Source organism: Glycine max, chromosome 6 (assembly GCF_000004515.6).
Source record: "Glycine max cultivar Williams 82 chromosome 6, Glycine_max_v4.0, whole genome shotgun sequence".
NCBI lineage: Eukaryota > Viridiplantae > Streptophyta > Magnoliopsida > Fabales > Fabaceae > Glycine > Glycine max.
Window position 1 is genome coordinate 2,204,130 of NC_038242.2, and position 26,895 is coordinate 2,231,024.

Consider the following 26,895-nt stretch of genomic DNA (forward strand, 5'->3'; position numbering starts at 1 on the left):
TGATATCGGCAAAAGAAACAACCCTCAATCCTTTGTCAGAGCATGTTCTGTCCCGTGTAGATGGTTGTTTTGGTTTGCAGGATTCTGGGATAGGTGAAAATGGGATTAATAATTCATTTGGATTATTAATGGCATGCTTGGATCATTGTCTGTGCGCCTCAAACCTCGATTCGGAGATAACAACTTGAAACATATCATCAAATATGTTTAACAAAATTGCATTTACATTTTTTCTTAGAATATGATTATGTCTCTCAAACCATATTAAACAATGATTTTTCCATACATAAAGATGCCAATAAATAAATGTGATAAAAATGTTTCTATTGACAATAATGTTGATGTAATTAAGCCAATTGGTATGTGTTGGAGCGAGTGTATGTAAAATAAAGTTAAAATTAATTTTTTATTTTTTTAATTTATTTTTTAGATTCAATTTAATTATTTATTTTTTAGTTTAATTTAATCTTCTAATTTTTTAAATTAATTTAACTTGATTCTGAAGTTAAAATTATAAGAAATCATACTTTTATTCAAAACTGTCACTAAGTGATTTTAAATCATCACAAAATATATATTTCTAAAAAAAATAATCAGAATTAGAAGACTAAATTAAAAAAAAAAAGTAAAAGACCAAATTAAATTGTTTTTATAAATTAGAAGACTAAATTGAAAAAAAATTAAAATATCAAATTGGACCTAAATAATAAATTAGAGAAAAAAATAATTTAATCTAAAATTAATGTTGAATAAAATTAATTTTGGTTAAAATTGATGTTAAGAGAAATAACATTTGTACAAAAATTTATTCAATAAAATATATGAGTAAGAGAGATAGGAAGAGACATAAGGGAAAAAATTTGAATTAAATTATCATAAATTGACAAGTTAGTATTAAAACCCAATATAAAATATTTAATCCAACATAAAAACTATTTAAAATTATTTAAACTTAAAATAAATTTTAGACTCAATTCTTCAACTTAGAAGTTAGGACCAAATACGATAACATTTGCTTAAAATTAGGTTAACTGATACTTCAAAATTTGGGGTGATTCAACATGAATCCGAACATGCATTTACTAAATCATAGTACAAATATTTTGAATGAAAACCTTTATAATATGTACCCCTTCCATTTCTTTACTTGCCAAGATTTCTATTTCTTTAATTCCCAATATCTCTATTTTTATTTTATTATGTCCACGTATACTTCGCATGGACTCATGAAATAATATTTTAACTAAATAGCGTTACTTTTTTTTTTCCAAGAGACCAATCAAGGTAGAACATGTATGCCTCACGCACAGGTATATATGCTTTTAATTTTGGTAAACAACGAAAATAAATAATGAACGAACGTAAGAGCATCGAGTAATCCCTGTTCTAAAACAAATAAGAGAAACATAAAGGCTCTTGTTGCATATGAACAAATAAACATTCTCATAGTCAACTTCTTCGAATCGTGCATTATTGATAGTAGGATATGCTTCAGAAAATGGAGTTCATTATTGGGTAATGAATGTTTACATTCACATGATACAAAACAGTGGTAATTCCAAAGGGATATGTGGAATCAAAACCTTAGCCTCATCCTACCCGACTTTAAGTTCAGTCATAAAGTTACACTAGAACGTGTATTGCTTTTAGAAGATGAAAGAATTAATTTTTCAATGCCAAAACAAACAGGAGTCTAGACTTTGTGTATCGCAATAGATTTTGTGTTTTTGAAATTTAAGTGGGATACATAGTTGTATTCATTTGGATTATTAATTATTAACGACATGCTTGGATCATAGTTTGCGCACATCAAACCTCAGTCTGCTGATAATAACTATATTATCAAATAATGTTTAATAAAACTATAGTAAGATTTTGTTAGAACATGATTTTATCTCTCAAACCATATAAAAAGTCTTTTCCATTAGATCAAACTATAATTTGCAAAACATAAATTAAACATGCCAATAGAAAAAAGTAAGAAGAATGTTTCCTGTGCCCTTTTCATGTTGTCAATATTTACAGAATTACATAAACTATCAACTGTTTATGTTGCCTGAGCTTGATACTAGCTTTTACAGAAACATGCCTAAGTTGTCACCAAAACAATAGAAACCATCTAAACCCGTATCAACTATTTATGTTGCCTAAGTTGATACTAGCTTTTACAGGAGGCTAATAAAATGAGGTGAAGAACACAGCCAGAAACTAATCGAGAACAAAATAGAACCACAGAGCCAGTTTGGTATGTTATCTAATGGTCTCAATGTTAATTCAACCCATGGCAAAAAAGAAAGTTCATGAATCTATGGCTCAAACTGAATCGAATTATTTCCACATCCAATCCTTAAATTAAAAATTGTCTCAAACATACCGAAAATTGCGACAAAGCAAAATCCAAATAAATTTGCCTATGCTAAAGCCAATTAGCATCCATAACAATTCACATGCACAGAGCACATAAAGAGCTAATTATTAACAGGTATTACCGACTACAAACATCATCAACATAGCTCTTCAGTAACGGATATCAAAATCATGCTGTGTGTATTTTTTATCTTAAAACAGAATATGCTTCTAACTGTCAGCATCATCATGTAGCAGCAATATTAAACAAATGAAAAGTTTCCAGCAATATTCAACAACAGAATCCTATTAGCCACCACCAGTATTTGTACTATATCCGCAAAATTGTATGTATCTACGGTTTTTATCTATCAAATACCACAGTATATAAAATGCTTCACAAAAACAAAACTAACATTTACGCACAAAAATAATTTACATCTATTTTCTCAATATGTTGAGACGAAGTTACACTTAAAAGCAACAATACCTTGGGTAGAGTATAAACCTTAAACACCAATCAAGAAGAATTGGAAGAAGACGGAAAAACGTCTTTAACAGCAGAAGCAGCGGTGAGGTAATTAAGCGTGTTCTTCAACGTTTCCTTCTCCCTCTTCAATCTGGCTGCAGTGTCCTCCAATTCAAGCAGCGCTTGTTGCTCCCTGGGCGCTCCCTCAAAGGTGCTCCCAACAAAAAACGAAAACGGCGTCGGAAAGAGGTTTCGTCTCAAATCCCCAACCTCCTTCTCCGGTTTCCCTCCCAACCGGTTCGATAACCGGATAACGTCTTTCATGTAGGTCTCCACTTCGGTGGCGAGACCATCGAGATCGAGGTCGGTGGAGGGAGAAGGGCGGTCCTCGAGCCACGTCACCCGCGCGACCAGGTAGGGTTTGGTGCGGACCACGCTGTTCACGCGGAACCGCTCCTGCCCCTTGCAGATGAGGAAGAACCGGTCGTCGACGAGACACTCATGTTTTATGACTTCGCCGACGCAGCCGACGTTGGCGGTTCCCGAGACGGCGTCGTTGTAGATGACGCCGAATCGGAGGTCGGTGTGGAGGAGCGTGTGCATCATGATGCGGTACCGGAACTCGAAGATCTGCAAGGGAAGGATGGCGCCGGGGAAGAGAACCAGAGGGAGAGGGAACAGAGGGAGCTCCAACACGTCGTCGGAGTTCGAGGAGTTCGTGTGGTGCTTCTCCGAGAATGAGGAGGCGGAGCACCGCAGAGTGGAAGCAGGCCTCCGGCGCCGGTGCCGGAGAAAGTCGAGATTGAAATGCTGCGGCGGAGATGTTGGGGATTTAGGGTTTAGGGAGAGTGTGATAGGGTTTAAGGAGGAAGAAGGTGAAGGGATAAGCTGTGTGAATGCCATTTCCAATGCGAAATTTAGAATTTAGAATTTAGAATTAGAATAAAAGCAATGGAAGAATAAAGTAGTGAATCAGAGAGACAAGGTTTTGGTGTGTGGTTACTATTGGACCTCCACTCTATTATTTTCTGTTAATACTTTTATTATTATCAGTTGAAAAAGGCACTCTGTGTCTTTGAATTTGAAAATTCCTTATAGTTTATTTTAAAAAATATAATTATTATTGGAAATTAAAATAAAATATTATAATTATTTATAATAATTGAAGATAAAATCATCTATAAAAAAATGACACCAAATATAATTATTTCTTTTATAATAAATTATAGATTATTATTATTTTCTGACATAAATCTATTGCGAACTTCACACTACTGGCTGGTTATGAAATCTGTGTATCAAAGAGACGTAGATTGTGTTAAATGTGGTGTTTTAAAGCACATTATGTGAATGAGATAATAATAAGGATTAAGGAGAGGACAGAAGAAACTTCTGTTGGTTGATGGTTCTGGATAATCCACGTCTGAATTCTCGATCAAGCCCGATACCTTTCTAGTGACCCTAATGTAATACTTTGGCCCAATCTGGCCGACATTGTGCACGTCACGTCTCGTCTTCTTGTGTCACGTCACACCTCATGCATGATGTTCCGTTCATAATATTATTAATTACTAGCGGAAATATAAGTACGATTGTATTTTCATATGTTAAAATTAATTTATTTATTATGTATCAAATTGTATATTAATTTTATTATTTACTTTAACACGAGATTTTGTCTATGTATCTATGTAGCATTTTTATATCTCTTTCTATTTATTACATCATATCATTTATCATATTTAAAAAATAAAATAGGAAAAATAATAAAATCTTTGCAGTTTTAACTCTCCTAATTTCCATATTTTCATGTTCTTCAAGCCAAAAGTGAATTTCACTTTGCAAAAGAGAGCAAGATTAAAAACAAAAAGTGTGAATATAACTACTGACATAATGACTTACATAGTCACATTGAAAAGAAGGATGTTAAATAATATCAGTTTTGTTAAAACCAAATAAATCATCATTTTTGGGCATTCCTTGTTTCTTGAATTGGCAAACAGTCTGATTTTACAATAATTAAATCTTTAAACGATACTCCACTTATTTAATATGAAATGCAGCAAGTTTTTTCACTTCTTGTTGTTGCCCTTGTGCAATTCTACTTGACACCAGAACACATACTAGAATAAATCCGTAGACAACTAAGCTGTCATATTGGGCCTCTAACAAGAAATTAGGACAAAGATAACAAATTTAATTAATTCAAAAGCTTTAGAATTTTGTTTTCTTATCTAATCATCCCACAAAGGCTAATAAGTGATAACCTTTTTTTTTCTATGCACGGAAAATTATGTTGATTATGATTTTTTGACTTAAGAAAAAGGATATTACCTTTAAGGAATTTTCCTTTTTTTGTTACCCAAGTCTTGCAAAAGTTAAAAAAACATAACCTTGACTTATTTGTAAGATGAAGATATGCATGATGGTGAACTTAATGGTAAAAACTAAAGAACAAAAAATGAGTTGGTCAGAAATGAATTTTAAAGAAACTTTGAAGAAATTAAATCATAAATTTTGTTAGTCCATGACAAGATTTATATGTCCAAGGAATACTCTCGCACAAATACTCCCCCATCAAATTTAAGGCTAAGAGATTGGGGTGAAAAAAAAAAGGACCCGCTAACGGAGAATTTGAAAGAGGAAGAGAGGGGAAACTGGAAAAAAAAAAAAAAAGATATTAAAGGTGGTTTAAAAATAGGTTCGTGTAGTTGCATCAAGACCAGTTTAAGAATAAATAAAATTTAAATTGATTTACAATGTAAGCAAAGGAAAAAAAATATCCATGAGAACAATATGTAACATGAATATGAAGAATGTGCGGTTACTTCGATAGACTATTTCAACAAAAAAAAAAAAAAGACAAAAATGAGGGATATTAATATATGTAAAGTACTATTAAGGATAAAAATGTCCAAATAAATATGGACATCAAAAAGAAATATTATCTTTATATATTGTTATAGATATATGTAATATTTAATATTTAAGGCAACTGATATCTTCTTTATCTATTGTTGTAAAAGTAGAGTACTATTAAGGATAAAAATGTCCATATAAATGTGGTTTCAAAAAGAAATATTGTTATAGATGTATGTAATATTTAATATTATAAAGGGTAAAATGGTCTTAAAAAGTGGAGACAAAAAATAATTAATAGATGTATGTAATATTTAGTATTATCAAAGATAAAATGGTTTTAAAAAAGTAAAAATAAAAAATAGTATCCTTTAGTTATACGCAGCCGTTTCTTTAAAAAAGTACAGTGCGTCACGTAGATGCAAACACGCGAGGAGCACGTGTGGCGTAATTTTTTAATATTATATTTTAGCAACAGTTCACAACACAACGTATTATTATATATACGACGCAGGGGGCATATCTTTTGCGTGCAGTTCAAAGCGAAGAAAGATTCGAAACGAAGAAAGAAAGCGTTGTGAAGAATGGCGGAAGAGGGACAAGTGATCGGTGTCCACAGCGTAGAGGAGTGGAAGGAACATCTCAAGAAGGGAGAAGAGTCCAAGAAATTGGTTATTAATCTTTTGCCCTTTTATTTTGTTTTGCCTTGTAGTCTTGATTTGCATTAGTATAAGCGCACTAGGGTTTTCGCATTGGGAAATTCCTTTATCGTTTCTTGCCTTAATGAACCATTTTGTGCTATCAATGTCAACTCTAGATTCTTTTATGACATAGATTTGTTAATATTGTTGCATCTGGACGGTGTGGTTGTGTGCGATGCTATTGCTATGCTATGGTGTGGGATTTTTCAAAATAATCGACGAAGAATCATATGCTTTTGCCCATTGATGGATGAACTTAAAGTTAGACGTGGTACAGAAAATATGCTATTGCTTTTTAAAAATAGTGGACAAGTGCTGAATTGCTCCTTAGTTTTTATTGTCTGTTGCAATTCTGGGTGGTGCTGCACCCCTTTCAGATTTTGTAGATGAGAGAGTAGGGCTTGTCTAATGATATGGCGACTATGTTTCTTAATGGATAAGATATCCCTGGATTATCCATCTATTCTTGTGAAAACACTGTCGGTTGGCTAGTGATCATTGTGTTTGTGTATTGTATTGTATCCCTTGTGCGGTTGTGCCCTGTCCCTTCTCTGCAAATTAGCCCCTCTGATATTTTTCATCCTCTACTAGGTCCATATCACATTTGATTCTTGCCCTGTTGCTTCCTTTGTTGGGATTATTAACACTTGTGTGAAATATGATCACATTTTGCTGCTTATAAGCTATTGTAACTGATTGTTACCTTTGAACAGAGTGTTTTTTATGGTGATGTAACCTTGAGTTACAGAGTTTACTTGGAAACTTCAATTTTTCAATTCTTAATGATACTGTTTTGATATCTTCAATGAATTGAACTGCCTGCAGTTCAAAATTGAACTGCATGAGTTGCCTTTAGCCAGTCATGTTTTACTTCAATCCAGAAATAAAATATTTTCTTAAGGCTGGGGTGCTTGCTGTTATAAAGTAACTGCAGAGGATGTTGATCCCCTGTAGACCTTTGTTGTTGAAACTTGTAGCTTTCTAGTTTTGCAATTAAGGGTCTGTTTGAAGATCGTGTCATTGTTAGCATGATTTGTGATTCTTTAAATCTTTTCATCCATCGATTCTTAAACAATTACAGTATAAATACTGAAAGAAAATTACATTAATAGATTGTGGTGGATTTTACTGCTTCTTGGTGCGGTCCATGCCGTTTCATTGCCCCAATTCTTGCAGAGTTTGCTAAAAAGTTGCCGAATGTCACCTTCCTCAAGGTGGATGTGGATGAATTGGAGGTGAGTATATCTAAATCTACCACATAACATTATTTTATTTTTTGTCCTAGATCCTAAAGCGCTATGAGGACTATTTCCTTAACTAAGAATCTTACAATTACTTTGGTTTCTTCAGACTGTTTCCAAGGAGTGGGGAATTGAGGCTATGCCAACCTTCCTGTTCTTGAAAGAAGGCAAGCTGGTGGACAAGGTTGTGGGTGCCAAGAAAGAGGAGCTGCAATTGACAATAGCCAAACATGCCGCAATTGCTGCTGCTTGAAGTGCCATATGAATATGTTAAGAATAATAGACTATTGTCTTCGAGTCAGTTTGCTTTTATTACTATTAATCTGTTATTGGGTCTGTTTGCATGATTTCAGAACGGATTTAGAGTTAGTAAAACATGGATGGGTTATGTGTAAATGAAATTGTTGCACTATCGTGATTGAAACATTTCTGCTGATGAAACTAGCCAAAAGATTAGCCGGTACGTTATGTTTATCATTGCTGTGACAATGGATGTGTTTCATCATAAAACTTCCGGATAAAGTTAGCTTTAAAGTTTATAGATAATTACAAGTTTAAGCTACAAAACTGGTTAAACACATTCTTAACTGCGACTCTTCTCACAAAACCAGAAGCACAATTTCTTTTTAATAGTATAATAGTTATATAGTTGAAAAGAACCCGTCGCCCCTTCTATAAACAAAACAGTGACATCTGGTGAAAAGAATCACAAGTCATATGGAGTGGGAGATCATTAAGTTGGGGCCGATGGCATTTAATGATTGATGCCAACAAATTCGCCTATTCGGTAGATGATACATGGTACTGATGGTAGTGCTTAAAATATGGCCATGAACGATATCCGATATAATCAAGGTAAAGCATACATGAGAAGTGAAAGCATCAAAAAACCTCTGTAATCGATGCTTGGCAGCACAATGGCATCATATTATTATTATTAATTTATTATAGTTTAAAAGGTAGGTAATGCGACATAAGCGATGGGGCTAAGTGACAGCAGAGCAGTACGATGATTATTATATATTACATGAAAATAATGGGACAAAGATTTTTTGTATTTTTTATATTGCACAGGTAGGGGATCCAATCCATGATCCTATGAATTGAGGGCCTTACAATCACTTCATTCACAAGTAATCTCCTAGTAGATTTGGTTGACGTGTCGAAAAATATATTACAAATCATCTAGGTACATCTTTTGTACCAATCACGGTGGTCCATTTCTATAAGAAAAGGGGGTGCTAGGAACCATAGAACTAACAACACTTCTTCGTATTGCCAAGTTATTGTTTCGAAGCTACCTTCGTTCCAAAGAAAGCCACAAAATTCACAGTAGACAGATTCTTATTCAGGTTCTTTGGTTCTTTGAATTGGGTCACTACCCATGAACTGCCGGAGTATGTGCCACTCTCTTTACCAAAGATATTTTCCAAGGATTTCCACCTAATTCTTCAAACACTACTATCAAGTTCTTTGTTGGCTTCAGCCACGACCTTGGAACGTGATACCTGCGAAATTCCAAACACAAAACGGGTAAATATCTCTATTCTTACATAAAATATCATTTAGTAGCATTGGATGATTGGATCTGACACACTATAGAAAAACGGTCGTGGCATTATCATTACTCATATCAGAGTGCAATGATACTGACAACCAAAGGTAAATAAAGCCATGTACACCCCTCCCCGCACTATTCTTTCACTCTCTGCAGGTTACATTTATCTGTCAACGGCTCTAAAGGTAGACATAGTAATAAAGTAACATCTTAGTGTTATATCCTTTACAGAAAAGCAGTACCATCGTTGAGTGGGTTGTCCACAACCAAGTTGGCACTTTACAGGCCTGAAGGTCCCAGAATAAGTGCAAGAATTACAGTCACCCTTTGCATAAGCCAGCCAATATCTCCCTATGCTCCGCCCGTTGATCCATACTTGACCCTTACCCATGCTTGCCATGTCCAAAGCCAGTGGTTCGTTTCCCTCGGGTGCATTAAAACAAGCCTGCAGGTTCCAAATTGAATAGTTAATAGTTGAAAACTAAAGCATGTCGTACTATATAAGCAAGTAACTGTTCCCTCGCCTTGTTCCATTTCAATTGTGACCGGCTTTGAGTAGCTAGTGACTCTTGGACCCAATCAACAGACGAGACCCCATTGGGAGATACCAGATTCATAGCCTCTCCTCTTAGGCCAACCTATTGGAGATCATGTTGTAATTAGAAAACATTTTTTTTCCCGGTCCCATTAATTGAAACTTATTAATACACATATGTTAGATTAATAAAATTGTGTGCATCAGACCTTATATGACCACTTGTTCCACGTCAAATCTTTCTGTCCTTGGTCAAGACCATGGATCAAAACTGGACCAGTGATTCCTGCCTCCCAAGTTTCATAATGCCGACCAACATTCTTCCAATGAAAAAAAGGGAAAATAAATCAATGACTAAGCAACATAATGTTCAAGCAAAACAAGGTACTGAATATTAATTGGTAAATAGAAACATAATGGTCCAGTCCAAGTTGGATTTACAAGCAAGGTGCAAAATAGTACTACATACTAACCTGTAATCCAACAGCCACGCTGAGAAGAGCAATTTTATTTGTTCCAGCGCGGAGGTCAACAGGTCCATTAAACGTGCAATTTCTCTGCTCCCTAGTCCCAAAAGCCGACCCTGTAAAAGGAATCATTCATCTTCGTTTTAACTCAGAACTAATCATCATGCAAAGTTGGAAACAAAATAACTACACGTTTAACTGCAATTCTGCAAACCTGAAAATTGGCCATTAACAAACACACGAACAGCATGTCCTGCGGACTTCACATTAATGCTTGGTTTTTGTCCCCCTCGAAAAAAGGATTCTGATGAACTTATGCCAATGCTGAATCATGCCAACTAAGATTAAATGTTGAGAACTGACAAGGTAGGATATCAGAATCTATCCGATAAAAGCATTTAAATATGAAATATGCCAAAAATGGCTGAGTTCAGGAGCTTCTTGAAAAAATAAAACAAGCATATTTCTTCTGCTTGAATCTGCAACTGTCAAAATAGGAATTGCAGAATTTATTTTGTCATTTATGCAAACGACTCCAAATTCACTTCATTTGATAGCTAATTGAAAATCAAGGAGATAACCTTTACTTCAAATCAAGCAGCTTACCTGGTTATGTACCATAGATAGTCACTGGTATCTCTAGTAACGTCCAGCTGTTCTAAGAGTCCAGGAGCTGTAATCCTTGAATTTTCGGCCAGAGAAGATAGATCTTCATTGTAGCTCTCCCATGAGAACTTTTTTTTGACCGGAAGCATTTTCACCAGTGAAGATTGAACTCTCACCTTAATGAAGACATAACAATCCAGTCAACCACTTGATGCAAAGGGAAAGGCTGACAAGAAATAAATACCAATGGGCAACAAATGTTTCCTTCACACTTCATAGCTTTAGAAGGTCTCGTGAAGAATTTTTACTTTTGCAGTATTAAATACATCAGTTTTGCAATCAGGAAGGATGCTTATGGACCAAGGAGGTAAATCATAGTGCTTGCTATCGAATGTCACGGTAGCAGCTGACTGTGCATTATAGTTTGCTAGAAATGCTGCACATGTTCCAGTCCCTGTAGAGAATACATGAGCCTGGAAAATCACCAATCACATTGAGAGACAAGATTAATAGTTACCACTTACCAGTTACCACAAAGATTAATTTATCATAAACAAGCACAAAACCTAAAAGAGGGTAATTGTTTGATATCAGAGACAACATGCCTGCAGTAGTGTTCCTAATGACGAAACTGTGGGATCCGAAGACACCAAAGCATGTTCACATCGCTTGATAGCTTTATGAAGCTCCTTCAAATGACTATATTTTGGTTGCCTGATCAAACCTAAACACAACAAGGTACTCAATTACAAAAGGCTCATATCGGATTAGGATGGAACAATATATAATATTAAACTATCTTTAAGGAAGCATCTGATGGAAACATAATCCAACAAGAAATTTTCTCATTATAAGCACGGTTTGCTCACCATATTCATCAATTGGAGCATCATAGTCATAGCTTGTAGTTATGAACGGGCCTCCAGCTGATCGTCCAAAGTTAGTTCCTCCATGGTACTGGCATTTTTCATTAAAGCACATAGGTGAAATTCAGGTTTAAAGTAAGGAAACATATGTTTCATGACAAGAAGAAGCAGAACCGAGCCTTATCCCAGTCATTGACTTTTTTTTTTTTTGTAAAATTTGTAAACAAATCATAGAAAATGACCAACCATGTAATAATTCACATATGAGCCACCCTTTTGTATGAAACGAGCAACTGCAAATGATAGATCCTCAACTGGTCGCTGGTGAATTGGGCCGCCAAATTCTGTAAACCTTGTCACCATTGGGAATAGCGAGAAGAGATCAGAAGAACAAAAATGGGTAAAAGAAAAATTAGGCAACCGTATCTAAAGTTACAGAAACAACTTCAAATGTAATAGACTATATAGCTTACCAGCCACTCCAAGTCTCAGTCCATATGCTAGGCTTGTATGGTTTATTTGGAGAGAAATCATCACAGTAAAAACCATTACATGAATTTATCTGTAATGGACAATTGGATAGATCATGTTCAACCCTCAATAAAAAAATATAATGAAGTAAATGAGACAAGCAAGAGAATGAGAGGACTCACCACAGGATCTGGGGCATCATTTTCCTTGCACATCACCCAGGGCACTCCTGTACCCAATCCAACAGCCATTCTTGCAGCCCAGTTTACGTATGCACGGCCACCAGCTCCCCTACTCTCTGGTCCGTACTCATTCTCAATCTATAAAACACAAGAAAGGTAGAGGAAAAGCAAATAATAAAGTTCAAGATTTTCTTTTCAAGTAGTGATTCCTTGGTTTTTGAGTATTTCTTCGATTATGCCATACAATGGAAGGAATTGCATACCAGAGAGAGAATGATTGGACCACCCTGAGACTGAAACAACTTCTCACTCTTCATCATCTGGACAATTTTCTGCGTGAAACCTTGCATTGCCGCCTAAGAATGAAAAACGGCAATGTCAGATTATCCAAGACTTGAGTCAATAGAGAGAACCCATGTCAATGAAATTGTAAGTCCAACCTTGAAAGGCTCATTATCCGTTCTGAAACTTATGCCAGGAACATACTTCAACCATACAGGAATTCCTCTACAGTACACCGTTAAAGAATGCGATTGTGAATCACAACATATCTCACATATTAACACACGCACACAAACAAACACAGAGAGAGAAATATGGATTATGGAAGCAAAATGTACCCAAAGTTCCACTAAGCGCATACATAAGGTCCAATCCGAAGATTAGCATAAAGCCCCACCTTCTGCACCGTCTTAATGAACCGTGCTAGATCATACCTTCCTTCAAAATTGTACTGCAACCCAACATCAAAAAAATCACAAAGAACCAAAAAAATATTATTATTTTTCTTTTAAAATGAGGTAGATAGATGGAAAGAAAGGAGGATCCGGAGTAGTACATTGCCAGGAGAAGGTTCATGGACATCCCAGAAGACATAAGTGTCTATGACATCAAGTCCTCCGTGTTTGGCCTTCCGAATTAGATCCTCCCACATTTGAAGCAAACAAAACAACACAAAGCTTGAAACACATTTTAAGATTGAAACACATAAAGAGTGAAGAAAATGAAACACAAACCTTAGGGGTGCTTCTGGGATAGTGAATGGAGCCCGAGATGAGGATTCTCCTCTAACCATTGATGAGAAGAGACTTTCTATCGTAGGTAGCATTGCAGTGTATGAGCTCAGAACCCACAAACAAGACCGTGAGAAACAATGTGAGTAGCTTCGAAACTAAATTGGTAATGATATCCATGTCTCCGAATGGAGGGAAATATTTTAAAAAGAACAAGGTTTAACCGTTTAGTTTAAATTCACTTTTTCGGTGTGTTGTGTTTTGTTGTCTATGATCTGAAACACTCCCTACCACTTACCAGCAGCGACCATAGGTGCTACTACAGTACTACTGGTTACACAGGCCGAATCTGGCTTATCTGTGTCTTTTTTCAAGCTGTGTGTTTCTATGCTGTTACAAAGTTTTGTTAAATTTAATTGTCATTCAATTTTAAAAATTATAAAAATGATATGATTTCGAAGGAACAATACATGCATAGTTTGAAAACGGACAACAAAAAAGACTAGTTAGTTCAAGTTAACCCCTCTGGCTCTTCTACTTATATTAATTATTTGTGTTAGACTCAGGAAGTGTATTCTTAAATGCATTTTTTGTTCTCTTTTTATTTTTCTTTCACATTCCTACAACTAATTTTCTTTTAGTTCATCTGTCATTCACTTTCTTTTTCCTAAATTATTTCAATATTATTAAATTTATTTTCAAAATTTAGTGATTGCAATAATTTTTCTTTATAAATTTCATGATAATCAAATTCATCCTAAAAATATGAAACATTAACAAATTGGTCCTTGAAAGATATAAAATAATAAAATATAATTTGTCATTCAATATTTAAAAAGTACGACATATTTTATCATTAAATTATAATATTTAATTATTAATTTGATAATAAATTATATTTTTAAAAAATAATTTGACATTAAATTATAAAATTTAGAAATCAAATTACATTAAATTGTTTATAAGACTAATTTATCGACATCTTTTCCACATTCACAAACTAAATTTAAATTTTTAATATTTCAAGAATCAATTAATTTATCAGTATCTCATACTTTCAAGAGAATAAATTTAATTATTTTTCCTAAATTTTATGTATTATTTCCTCAAATTCTAAAATGGTTAATGTTTAATGTTTTTTTTAAAAAATAGATTAAAAAAATGACTACTACCCTTTTTCAAGATAATAATACATAATTGCTTATTAAGAGAAAATTTTATTCAAATATTCGATCCTTTCTTTAAATGATAAAACATCATACAAGTTGAAATGAAGAAAATATCATTTTTTAATAAATTTATTATTTTTTATAATAATTAATCTTAATAATCATATCAACAATAATAACTTTTATCGGTTCATAATGTAAAATTTTAATATTATAATACATAATTATTAAACTCTTTAATAGCGGTCTCATGTTAACTTTATTTTGGTTTTAAGATTTTATTAAAAAAATATTTATTATGTTAAAATATAAAAAAATATTTTTTAATAAAAATATATAAAGTAAATTATATTGACTTTTTCTAAAATTTTGTAATATTATAAAAAAATTATTTTTCTTTAATGTTTACATTAAGATTTTGATGTCAGTATAATATTTTAAAAATAATTTAAAAAGTTAATATGGGAATAAAAAAGATAAAAGAGTTATGTGTAATTTCATTAGATAATATAGTATTAGAAAAAAAGGATTGTGTATGTTTTTTAAAGAGAAATGATTGTGTATGTGGCAGTGGTTATGGACGGCAAGCCGCCAAGTCCTTTATTTTAAGAATATTCAAGATGGAATCAAATTCTACCTGAAATAAAAAATTCACCGTTCGATTTGGTTTATTTTTTATTTTTTCACAAATCACAAGGTTCGATTTGACAATCAACATTAAATCAAATCTAATTATACTAGTTTAATATAAGACTCGTATTATATATATATATATATATATATATATATGATAATATAATTTTAAATTTATGTAAAATAAAAAAAATTATATTTAATTTAAATTTAAAATTTAAATGTTTAACACTTAATCTCTCACCTTTCTCTCTCGGTGAAATCCTAACTTTGAAAGTTCAAAATTACTTTCCATACAATCCTCTTTGGGTTTGTGGCAATAACATTTTTTTTTAATTTAGTCATTAGAATTTAGAATAAAGTATTACATTTTTTTTTTTTTAAAATTTAATGATTTATTATTTAAATTAAATGATTATTATTCAAATTGATCATTTATATCATTAATTATTAAACTAATTATCATTCTAGTTTGTTGTTTGATTATAACAAACTTTGTAAATATTTTTTTAATATTCATTGATAGAATTTTCAAACCAATTATTATTCAAATTGATCATTTATATCATTAATTATTAAACTAATTATCATTCTTTTTTATACACATTTCTTATTTGTAAATTATCCTTTAATATATATAATTATTTTTATTTTTTCATGAGCCTTTAAACTATAATGTTGTCATTTTCCTTTTAAAAAAATGTTACCAGTATTTTCTTCAATTACTTTTTTTAAAAATAAAGATAGAGTCTGACCTATTTTAGTTAAATAATGTTATTATATTTATATTTAAAAGAGATATCTTAATTTATCATACCGTGTACGAAAAAATATTAGTTTTTTAAAACTACTGAAATGCCTTCAGCGTTATTCTTCTTTTAAGTATTCTTAAAGAAAAAAAAAGTAAAGAATAAAAAATCTTTAAAGCTTCTTTTAAATGTTTTAATCCCCAATAAAAGCTAAAAAGTACCATCACTTGCTTATTTAATACAGATACGATGGCGGGTTGTCACAATAAAAATTAGGTTACCTGAATTTTTCTTCTGCAAGCTTCTTACTTACAACTTTCAAGTCCTTCTCTTTCACGTCCCTTGTCTCCATTTAGGATATCCGCATCGACAAGTTTCAGGCTTGGCGTTTGTTTCTATTCGAAACCCGTGGTTGAGTTTTTGCTCTTGGTTGTGTTTCAGCGGAGGCAATAATGGCTTTTTTGAGAGGCTCGTCGGTGGTGGTTTCCACTCCGACGTTGATTGCGGAAGCCACGACGTTGGCCAATGGACGACGACTATCTGAGGCGTTGTGCAGTTTGAAGTTTTGCGAATTCTGTTATGCAATTACTATAATTTGAATTTGATTTGTTTTTTATAAGAGAGGATATGAACCTTTGACAGTGGGATTGGAAGCGCTGGAAAAAATTGAAACGAGGAAGATGGAAGTGTGATCGAAACAGAGAGGGAAAAACAAAAAAGGGTAAATCGGGAAAGATCAATAAAAACAAAAATAAAAAGATAAAAAAAGAATAATTTTTACCATTGATTTGAAATAAAAAGAGACCTACTCACGTAATCACGTTAGACGCCGCTCTTGTTTAATTGTTTATTGACCGGGAACGGAAAAGGGAGTCATGGACAACCTTTTCTATTAAATAAAAAACACGGACAATTTGATATTTGAAATTCCAATCCTTAAATATAAATAAAATGTAAAATGCACTAGTTACTTTCGGGGTTTTTTTTGTATGCGAGAAAGTTATTATAAAAACTACAAATTAAAAAAATATTTTTAGATTTTAATAGTCAATAAAGAATAGTATAAAATAATTTTCATAGTATCATTAAAGCAGACGGGGATGTAGCTCAGATGGTAGAGCGCTCGCTTAGCATGCGAGAGGTACGGGGATCGATACCCCGCATCTCCATTTTTTAAAGTTTCTTCCTTTTCTCTGTAATTATGATTCTTTTAATTTAGGTCTTATTGAATATGGGCCTCCTTGGTTACCCAGTATCTAGTTGTCAATTTCTATGCATAGCACAACGATAATTTAAAATCAATTCTATTTAACTATACAACAAACAAACACTTTGTGATGGAGTGTCCACTGATGTTAAATAAAGCATTGAGGGTTTTACCTTATAATGATGATCTTGGGCCAACTTGCTACTACTTCATCATTCTTAGCACAAACATGAGATAAATTAATTGAATGATATAAACAAATGCGTTGATATATAATGAATATATTAAATTTTGTCTGAATAAGATAACTCGTTTTACAATTATACATTTATCCTTGCTTATATGGGTAAATTATGTTTACGATCATTTTGACCTTTATTTATTTATTTGATTAAAAAATTGCTTTTAATTATGAAGTTTTACTATAATATACTTTGGATTTGATTCTCCTTTTTTTTAACAAAAAATAATGCTACAGAAAAAGCAAGAGCAAACATTTTTTAAGTTTTATTGATTTGGGCCAGAAGTATTTTTTATTGGATCGTAAGTTTCTACTGTCCAGTTGTGTCATTTGAAGTGAATGGGCTTCATCTAATTAAGATCAACATTGTCCGAAGTGTATCGCACCTAGAAGTTTATACCATGCTGTATGTGCCTTCATTATTCATTAATAATTTATTTATTCACTTAGAGGGGGCTAAGCCACTAAGAAGAACTACGCAATGGCTCAATTAATAATTTAACAAAATGTCATTCATAAAAGAGAAGTTTGCAATTTTCAAATTCAAGTAATTCAATATTTGTTTCAAAATATCCAAACCTGCTTGCTGCTCGTTAGATTAAAGTTTCGAAGTTAGGATCACGCACACAATCTTACTTAAATCTAGAAATACAATATAATGTAAAAAAAAAAAACTGACAGTATGAAAAATAACATTTACTAACCAGCAAAAAATACTAAGCATTGAAATTGTCACCATTTAAATAACATTGGTTAAACAAAAAATAAATTATTAATATTGATATTTTGAACCTAAATAATATAATACAATATATTATACTTGTATTTAATGATTTAATAGTAATTTCCAATTTATAAACCATATATATATATATATATATATATATATATATATATATATATATATATATATATATATATATATATATATATATATATATTGTAGTATATACAATAACGACCCAATTTCCATTAATTAAGAAAGCATCAATAAAAGTTAATCTAATGTCAACATATTGATACCCTGGGCCGGGGTAAGATGTTAAAATTTATTTATTTATTATTATTTTCAAAAATATTTTTTCAATCTGCTCCTAATCTCCCATGATTTCGTTTCTAGTTTTTTAATAAATATATAAATTTAAATTGTTGGGAGACTAATTATTGGATAATAACTTAAGTATGCAAATTAGTGGATTCATGATGAGTTTAGTGTGAAAGGGACTAATTTTTCATAATGTGATAAAATATAGTTAAAATTTTCACTGAAAGAAGTGTTTACATTTAATATTTGAAAATCTCTAAAGAATTACTTTTTAAAAGAAAAAAAAAATAAGGAGGTAACTAAAAAAAACTGACATATACAAGACAACAAACAAATTGAAGATTGTTAGTTGCATTATTTCCCTGAGTCTTACTTTTTTGTCATATTCATATATAAGGTAAGGTAAACCAAGAGCATTATTAGAGTAAATAAATCAATTATCTGATTGACATGAATATGACATATTTGTCGAGTGATTCTATGTTCACACATACATTACGTGTTAATTTTTTATTTTTTTTGTCATAATTGAAGTGCTTTTTACATAAATTCAAAACTAAAAGCCTTATGTGATGGCAAGGCTTCTTTGATAACAACAGACAAATTGCTCCCTTTATTATTACTAGTACGTGATTTGTTTAAAGAAACATGTCACTCAAGGACCTTCGGCAGTGAGAAAAGTTCCAAGCATTAGCAATATTTCTTTTTGTGTTAAAGAGTATTAGTGGAGCAAATGAGTCCAAAATTATCAAGCACATAAGCAGTTCCAAGCATTAACAATATTGGTTTATGTGTTAAGAGTTTTAGTGGATCAAATAAGTCCAAAATTATTAACACAGAAGTGCAAAAGGGTTTGCCAACTGCAGCTAACGACATGTACATTGTCATTAATTATTTAGGTCAATTTTTGGTGAAAATAATAATTAAATATGGTGAGTTAAGCACGATTTGAAAGTGTGTCGTTAATTCACCAAAAAAGAGAATAAGTTTGTCGTTCATTTCTTTATAAAGACAAACACTAGTCTGATCAATAAATTCATTTGTTTTTCAATTTAGGAAGAGTTGCCCACTAAGTTTTGGAATTCATGAGTAATTCTCATGTAGTCACATGGATAATTGTACATGAAGTTTGCAAGTTGATGAAACATTCAAGAACAAGGAAACAGATAAAGCTCCTATGGTAGGCCTAAGAGACAGTGATTATGGTAGGCGTTGAATTCCATATATAGCACGTAAATGACATTACATATGAATTTGTTGCGTATAAAATAAAAGTTATAATTTATAAAATACATATGTCTAATTCCGTCTTATATAGTCCTTTAATCATTTAAGTTTAAGAGTACATCCTAACAATATCAATTTGTAACTAAAAGATTCAATCAACTTTGGTTTTGTTATGATCCACACGGGGAAGCCATAATTCGAGCTAGATTGTATTCTTTCTCATGGTTATACTCGATCAGTAAAGAAAAAAAAACTATATATACTAATTAATAGTTTCATATTGAATATAATTAATTTTTATTGATCTGTATAGATTTCTTATCATTGAAATTAAATTATTAGAATTAATATTAACAACTACGGAGTAACAGCATAATACATTGTGTTAATATATAATTTTGTTGATATAATACACTGTCATCAAATATTAATATAATGTATTATTTTATTAATATGAAATTATATTGTTTATATCAATATTTTAATTTCTTACAAACATGAAACTTAATATTTTTATCGATTACTAAAAAATGATCATATTTATTTTTGATAGTGAATACAAATGAAAAAAGCCGTGAAACCAGATGCACTCTTCTATGGAGACCCTACTTTTAATCGGCTACAGACAAATAATTAGTGCCAAATAGCTCTTCCATGATGGTGATTTTGTAATACCATGTGCAGAAAACTGTGTATGGGTAACACCAACAGGCATTAATTATTGGACATATATTAATTACGACATTGGTTTCCTTTTACACTTGCATGGACATGAAATGTACCTCCTTGCAAAGGAAACCATGACGTTTTGTTTGTCGTTCATGGAATGGAACTATTTCTAGCATCTCTCCCATGTGAACACTTATTTAAGGATTGTGATATCCACCCACCAGCATTTTGAGCGAAACAAATATTTTTTAAATATATTTTACCGAACAAACGTGTAGAGAAAAATGTATTATCAAGTTGAGGTAATTTTTGTCAAAGTTGCTATACTAATATACTTCTTCACTCACTACTACAAAAGAGGTTTTTTAAGTCGGTTATTTGGGTCATTTAACGACGGTTTTGAATCGTCGTAGAACGCAGTGTCGTAAAATGATATGCCACTTTCTACGACGGTTTTTGAACCGTCTTTGTATAATCGGGTTTCTAAGACGATTATTTGAATACCCGTCTTAAAATGTACCGTTTATTAAAGGCGGTTTTTAGTTGAACCCGTCTTAGTATAATCAACTTTCTACGACGGTTATATGAAAAACTGTCTTAAAAAGTTGATTATACTAAGACGGATATCCAGATAACCGTCTTAGTATAGGCTATATAATTAAGACTTTCTAAGACGGTTATTCGGAAAACCGTCTTAGAAAGTCTTGATATGATTATATTAAGACGGTTATCCAGATAACCGTCGTAGAAAGTAGACTATACTAAGACAGTTTTTCCCATAACCGTCTTAGTATGTCTAGTTTAAAAATTTTATTTTTTTTGCTTGTGTTTTGTTTTTTGTTAGAATTTCTTTAACTTAAATAAACATTGATTTAAAGCATAAGTATACTACTCATCATTTTTAAATACAAAAATTTACATAGTCTACATTTTTGCAACAATTTTACATGATCATAAATAGAAGTTTCAACTAATTGCCATTAGAATATCTAATAATGGTTCTTAGAATATTTACAACTGATTTGAAGCTAACATACAAGTTTGTGACCTAAAGGACATCCTTGACATCCACTGGTTCAAGAACTGATTTGGGCGTAGCCCCTAATCAAACCAATTAACAAAGAAAGATTAATTGAATTAACTTATTCCATATAAGACTAATCATGTCATGCTCAACTATGGACTTTAATTTTGATTCCCCCTTACAGAGAGACACCAACATATGTAACATAAAAAAAAATTATTATTATTTTTTAGACAATTTAAAAAAAATTATTATTTATTGCTTTTAATCGTTGTGACAATTCTTAAGGGGTCTAGTACTTCAATCAATCAATTGTATAGTATAAGTGAATTATTATAAATTTTTTGATATTCAACTTTGATTTTTTTTTAAAACTTTGATTCTTTTATGGATATAAAAAAATCATTGTGATAACTAAACGGTACATTATAGTATCCGATTTTCAGAACATGTAACTAAGCAAGATTTTTGGCACCTCTGATTTTTATCTTCTTATATATAATAAGGATTTAACTCCTTTAAATGGGAAATACATATAAAGTAAAAAAAAAAGGGTTTATTCACCATTGATTTAATGTGGGTTACATTAATTACCAAAAAAAAATGTGGGTTACATTTAAAAAATGCTTTCTTTAAATTAGTGGTAAATAATTTACTGTTTGGGATATGTGTCCTTCACAGTTACGTAGTGCTTTGTAAGCAAATGCCAAGGCATGAGCATTAGTTTCGGTTTGTGCTGTGTTCTTTTTACTTTCTTCATGGTGAAAAAAAATAGTGGTAAATACTTTACCCATCTCCCCACTTTAAAAGAATTAAATTTAAATAACTAAATCACGTAACAATAAAGTTATTTTGAATTAATTTATAAAATATTGTAACTAAATTATAAGAAAATAAATCATCTAAGTATATAAAATATATTTTGAATTTTTAATTAATAATTTAATTTTTAATATAAAGTTATTTTTAACCAAAATAGCTAAGTGGTTAAAAAATTAAGAAAGATAACAATAAAGTAGCAATAACAGGCTCTTCAAAACCCTCAGGATAGTTAGATTTCATTATATGAAGATATTAATGTAATAACAAGCTAGCAATTCAGTGATATTTCTCCTATTTTTTCAAGCATATCAATTTATATGTTCTTATAAAATCTAAACATACTCTAAGAATCATAGATTCAGAATCATGTGACATTAACACGCAACTTCAAGTGTCAAAAATGAAAAAGTTAAAAAAATGAAGAGCATTAAGTTAAAAAAATAATTCCAATAGTGTTGGGAGGTACCTGAATAACTTCATCTAGTAGAATAACTTCATCTAGTAGATTAACATCCAGTACACTTGGAATGAGACCATTACCAATTCCTTAGATTTGGTGATCACCTGAATATGTACAAAATAGTCATGACTATTTTACTAAATAAAGTATTCTAGAATTCCAGAAAAATTGAAATAAAATATTCTAAAATACTAAAAAGCTTTCCTTTATTACGTAATCCACCAAATAAAATATTTGAAAATATTAAAATCTTACACGTCAACATATTTAAAAAATTTACTTATAAATATGGTCAATAAATAAGTATAAAAAAACAGTTATTAAAATCATCAACCTTACAAATTTTCATATTTCAAAAAAAATAATCTTTGATCAAACAACATTAAAAAAAAATTTATTTTTTTTACTATGATTCATACTATACAAATTCTTACCCCGACACCATTTTGACAATTAAATTCAAAAAATAAGTCAAAGATAATTATTTAATTGATATCATTAAATATATCTTAATTGCTATTTTTTTCTCCAAAACTATTCCAATCAAAAAATCTAACCAACATGGTGAATATATGTGTGCAAATGGTGAAGTAATTATTGCAGGGTGATCATCCCATTTCTAAAGATAGGCCAGGCCAAGGTTACCAAATCAAAATTCAAATGATAATGAAAAATAACTTTAAAAACATGAATTGTGAAGCTAATTTTTTAATCAAGAATCATATAATTTGTATTGAATAGTAATATTCAATGATAATGAAAATTTTAAATATATCACATAGAGGATATGTAGTGTTCAATGCAAACACGTATGAATAGTACTCTGCCATGGTACAGTGGTCTAGTATCTATGGCTTAGGCTTAGACATGAAGTTGGCTTAGGCTAAGAACGCAGTGTCATAATCATCCTTGACAAGTTCATAATCACCATCACCCAAATGGATAAAAACTTTCATCACAGGAGGGATAAAAGCAATTTTAGAAATTAAAAAGAATGAAGAACACAGTAAACAAACTTACCTTTGATCGGCATGGCATACTGAAAACAATACCTTCAGCTATTCCATAAGGATTTCCGTTCCTATATACCTGGTATTGCAATTGGCAACTTTGTGATTGAATAGTAACTCAACAAATAAGAAAATAAAAAGACATCAAATGTATAAATGAAAGCTGGACATGCTTAAATTTGCAAGAAAAACAAAAAAGCCAAGACAAAATATAATTAAAGAACTAAAAATAAATAAAAAAAATTCACGAACTAAAAACAATTTTTAAAAAAGTTTAAGGAATAAATCCAAAGAAATATTATATGGTTCCTGGTCATATAATCTAGAGTTACAAGGTCTTAGTTAATATTTGTCTAAGACATATTATATTTTAATCTATGTATCATAAAAATTAATAAGAGAGAAGTTTCACATTGTGCTTCTTTTTATCTGCCATATTAGTTGCATGCAACTTGCAAATAAGAGAAAAATTACAAGTCTGCAAACCTACTCATACTCCTCTGGCATGTTTTTCTTGATTTCTGCATATGCCATACCATCACACACCCCTGCGTTTATCTCATCAAGTGCACGCCATTGTATCTAACATATAGATAGTAAGTCAAAATGTGTACATTTGTCAACCTATTTCTCGTGAAATAAATAACATGACTGTACACAACCATAAACTTAAGTATGACACTAACCTTGGGAAATCCAATAATTGGAGTGGCTGTCAGAATTGTTCGTTGCAGTGTACTAGTCCATATCTAGACAAGAAGTTACAAATATCACAAATCATCATTCCCTTTAATACTTGCTTATACATGCTGTTTAGCAAATTCACTATAAATGATATATAATCATTGGCACTGGATCACAGTTCAACATAAATGTTATATGCAGATTTAGAAGACAATGCCTAAGCCATAAGTGTAAAAGGATAGTTTTCAAGCGTTAACTTTGTTTGAGCATTGAATTTCAAGGGAAAAGGCAGAGTTTGAATCTATACAATAGATAATGCTTACAGAAGCAGCCCATTCTGATTTGAGACGCTTTCCAACAAACTTGGCAAGCTTCTTTGAATAAAGTTCTCCAGCCTCACTGTTATAACAAATTGCATAGTGTTCTAGGTATTCAGCCAAATATTGAAAATGATTCTAATGCCACATATCACATTAGAAAAGAGAGTAATGAAGCAAGAATTCAAGGATAGAGAAGTTAGAACTATTACACCATTTCAACCTTGCAACAAAGTCCTTGAATTTATTATCTAACTACCTTTGTCTTCCCTCAGAAACCAATTGTACCAGATACAAACTCTTCTCATCGTGCACTACATCCTACAACCTGCATTCCACACATACACCAATGATAGTGAGGAAATGACTAAGAGACAAATAACATTAGGACAACAATGTATGAACTAAATGAAGCAACATAATTAAAGGAACTAAAGTCAACAAGTTTTCTTGGCCATTCAATCCTAATTGGCATACATAACACCCCACAAGCATGTTTTTAGTAGACCTTATAAAACAGTGTAAACAGAATTATGTCCCTTGGGAGTATTATGCTGGCACACTGGAAAACATAGGGACATTAAGTATGGTATTTTTTTCTTTACATAAACAGCCAGACTCAAAAATGATAATGTTCAAAAATTATTGATGCATCCAAATGTCACATACACGAACAATTCACAGCTGCAGGGTTTGTCAGACAATATAATAGAACCAAAAAACAACACAAAATGAACACCATGTCGAGACACCGAGGCTCACACCGAACATTAAATCTTCCAAATTTTCTAATTTCTATAACTATGTCCATATAATATTCTTTCTCAGCACATGAATTGCACAGACCAACACATTCTTCAGATATACTATATACCTAACAATGTTCCTGTGCTGCATTTCTTTCAAGAGAGAAATCTCGTGAATGGCGGTGCTGGGAACCCCCTCATCCTCCTGCTCGAGGCGAATCTTCTTCAACGCGATGGTCTCGTTGGTGACGCGGTCGCGACCCTATCTTCTCAACCTTTTCGTACTGCAAAAATTCACAAAACGCACACATACGCTGAGTAGAGGGAAAGAATCGAAACTCAAAAGTGAAACTGAAGCTTCAAAATGCAATGTGTTTTACTAACCTGTTCCATCAAAGAAGCTCTTTGAGTTCCAACAATCATCGGAGAGAAAAGAGGAAAAGTAGATGACTGAAGAGGAAGATGACAATCTGGGAAGTTAGGAGTTACAGTGAGCCTCGCAGATTTTGAAGATCCCGTTCTTGAACTTGCTACTAACTCTGTGAAATCATTTCGGATACCGGCAATTACATCTTCTTCTTCTTCGTCGTTGGTGAGCACGGAGAAATCCTCTTTGACGCCGCACGCGGTGGGACTGGGGGTGGATGCGGAATCGGGTTTCTTCAGAGGTGATTTTAGGTCACAGTCATTGTCGTCGTATAACTGTTGATGCAGCACAGTAGAAAGAACTCAGCTTCGAGGTTGTGACCTTGCTTAGGGTTCAGAACGCGTATAACTTTTTTTTTTCTAAACTAACAACGACGTTTTCTAATGACACTCGTCTTAGAATAAAGTCTTCGAATTACAAAAATGCCATCGTGGTCTACCTACAAAGACGGGTGGCATAGACCGTTATAATTATATTGGCGTTAATTACAAAAATGCCACCGACGTACATTCTAAGACGGTTCCAGAGAACCGCCTTAGAATGTGCGTCGTAAAAACAGATTTTTTTAGTAGTGACTTGACTGTCACGAGTTGCATTATGGTAAAAGCCTCTCAGATTATCAAATTATTAACCCATAATAATATGAATTTATAAATTATATATTAATTTAAAATATTTGTATAAGTTAGTTGTAAAATAACTAAATCCATTTATTTATGTTTTAAAATAATTACATGTTATTTTTATGATTTTAAATTCAAATTTTTAGATTTGCTATACACATTTTTATAATATTTATTATTTGTGTATTTGTATAAATTTAAATTAATTTTATTAAACTTATTATTTGAATTTAAAAAATAATATACAATTTAAATGAATATTTAAGATAATTTTAATTTTTAAAAACTTGAGATAGCAACAGAAGTAATTATTGGTTGGTTGAATTGTTATGCTCTTCGTGTTGGTTCTACGAATATTTTTTAAGAATATATTTAATGATAAAAAATACTTGACTTAGAATACCTTATGTTTAATGAAAAGTGCATGTATATCTTTTATATATAAAATATATATTTATTTTAAATTTTTTACATTGGAGCACTAAATTTATTCAATACTTTAAATTTAATTGAACAACATTTTTAAAA

The 26,895-nt window shown here is 31.6% G+C and overlaps 3 protein-coding genes, 1 long non-coding RNA gene, 1 other non-coding gene and 1 pseudogene across 6 annotated transcripts; 3 read left to right on the plus strand and 3 right to left on the minus strand.

Annotated features, from left to right (window-relative positions):
- Nucleotides 1-1,978: 1,978 nt before the first annotated feature.
- Nucleotides 1,979-4,143, minus strand: LOC100807946 (lon protease 2). Its single transcript, XM_003527849.5, has one exon. The coding sequence runs from the start codon at nt 3,716-3,718 to the stop codon at nt 2,867-2,869; it is 852 nt and encodes a 283-aa protein (XP_003527897.1). The 5' UTR covers nt 3,719-4,143; the 3' UTR covers nt 1,979-2,866.
- A 2,024-nt stretch (nt 4,144-6,167) lies between these two features.
- On the plus strand, nt 6,168-8,012 carry LOC100499879 (thioredoxin H-type). The gene is made up of 3 exons (XM_003527856.5): nt 6,168-6,345; nt 7,488-7,610; nt 7,726-8,012. Exons 1-3 carry the CDS (start codon nt 6,259-6,261, stop codon nt 7,867-7,869), a joined length of 354 nt encoding a protein of 117 aa, XP_003527904.1. The 5' UTR covers nt 6,168-6,258; the 3' UTR covers nt 7,870-8,012.
- Nucleotides 8,013-8,655: 643 nt separating this feature from the next.
- Nucleotides 8,656-13,865, minus strand: LOC100806340 (beta-galactosidase 3-like; annotated as a pseudogene). The gene is made up of 17 exons (XR_001388964.3): nt 13,140-13,865; nt 12,922-13,034; nt 12,742-12,808; nt 12,565-12,657; nt 12,302-12,439; nt 12,122-12,210; nt 11,895-12,000; nt 11,652-11,739; nt 11,388-11,506; nt 11,091-11,255; nt 10,783-10,958; nt 10,391-10,500; nt 10,183-10,292; nt 9,919-10,029; nt 9,699-9,812; nt 9,417-9,619; nt 8,656-9,124 (listed from the first exon to the last, which is right to left on the minus strand). The product of XR_001388964.3 is annotated as a beta-galactosidase 3-like (transcript).
- LOC121175037 (uncharacterized) lies at nt 9,017-9,898 on the plus strand. The gene is made up of 2 exons (XR_005891938.1): nt 9,017-9,149; nt 9,406-9,898. It is a non-coding gene; the product is annotated as an uncharacterized lncRNA (long non-coding RNA).
- Nucleotides 13,866-16,961: 3,096 nt separating the features above from the next.
- Nucleotides 16,962-17,034, plus strand: TRNAA-AGC (transfer RNA alanine (anticodon AGC)). Its single transcript has one exon. It is a non-coding gene; the product is annotated as a tRNA-Ala (tRNA).
- A 4,337-nt stretch (nt 17,035-21,371) lies between these two features.
- Nucleotides 21,372-26,019, minus strand: LOC100815441 (naringenin,2-oxoglutarate 3-dioxygenase; the record flags this gene model as incomplete). The annotated part of the gene is given in 7 exon segments (XM_014777216.3): nt 21,372-22,664; nt 23,581-24,152; nt 24,257-24,319; nt 24,578-24,653; nt 24,784-24,899; nt 25,446-25,601; nt 25,702-26,019. Coding segments are annotated over 2 exon segments (405 nt in total), but the record flags the coding sequence as incomplete, so codon positions are not given.
- Between the last annotated feature and the right edge of the window lie 876 nt (nt 26,020-26,895).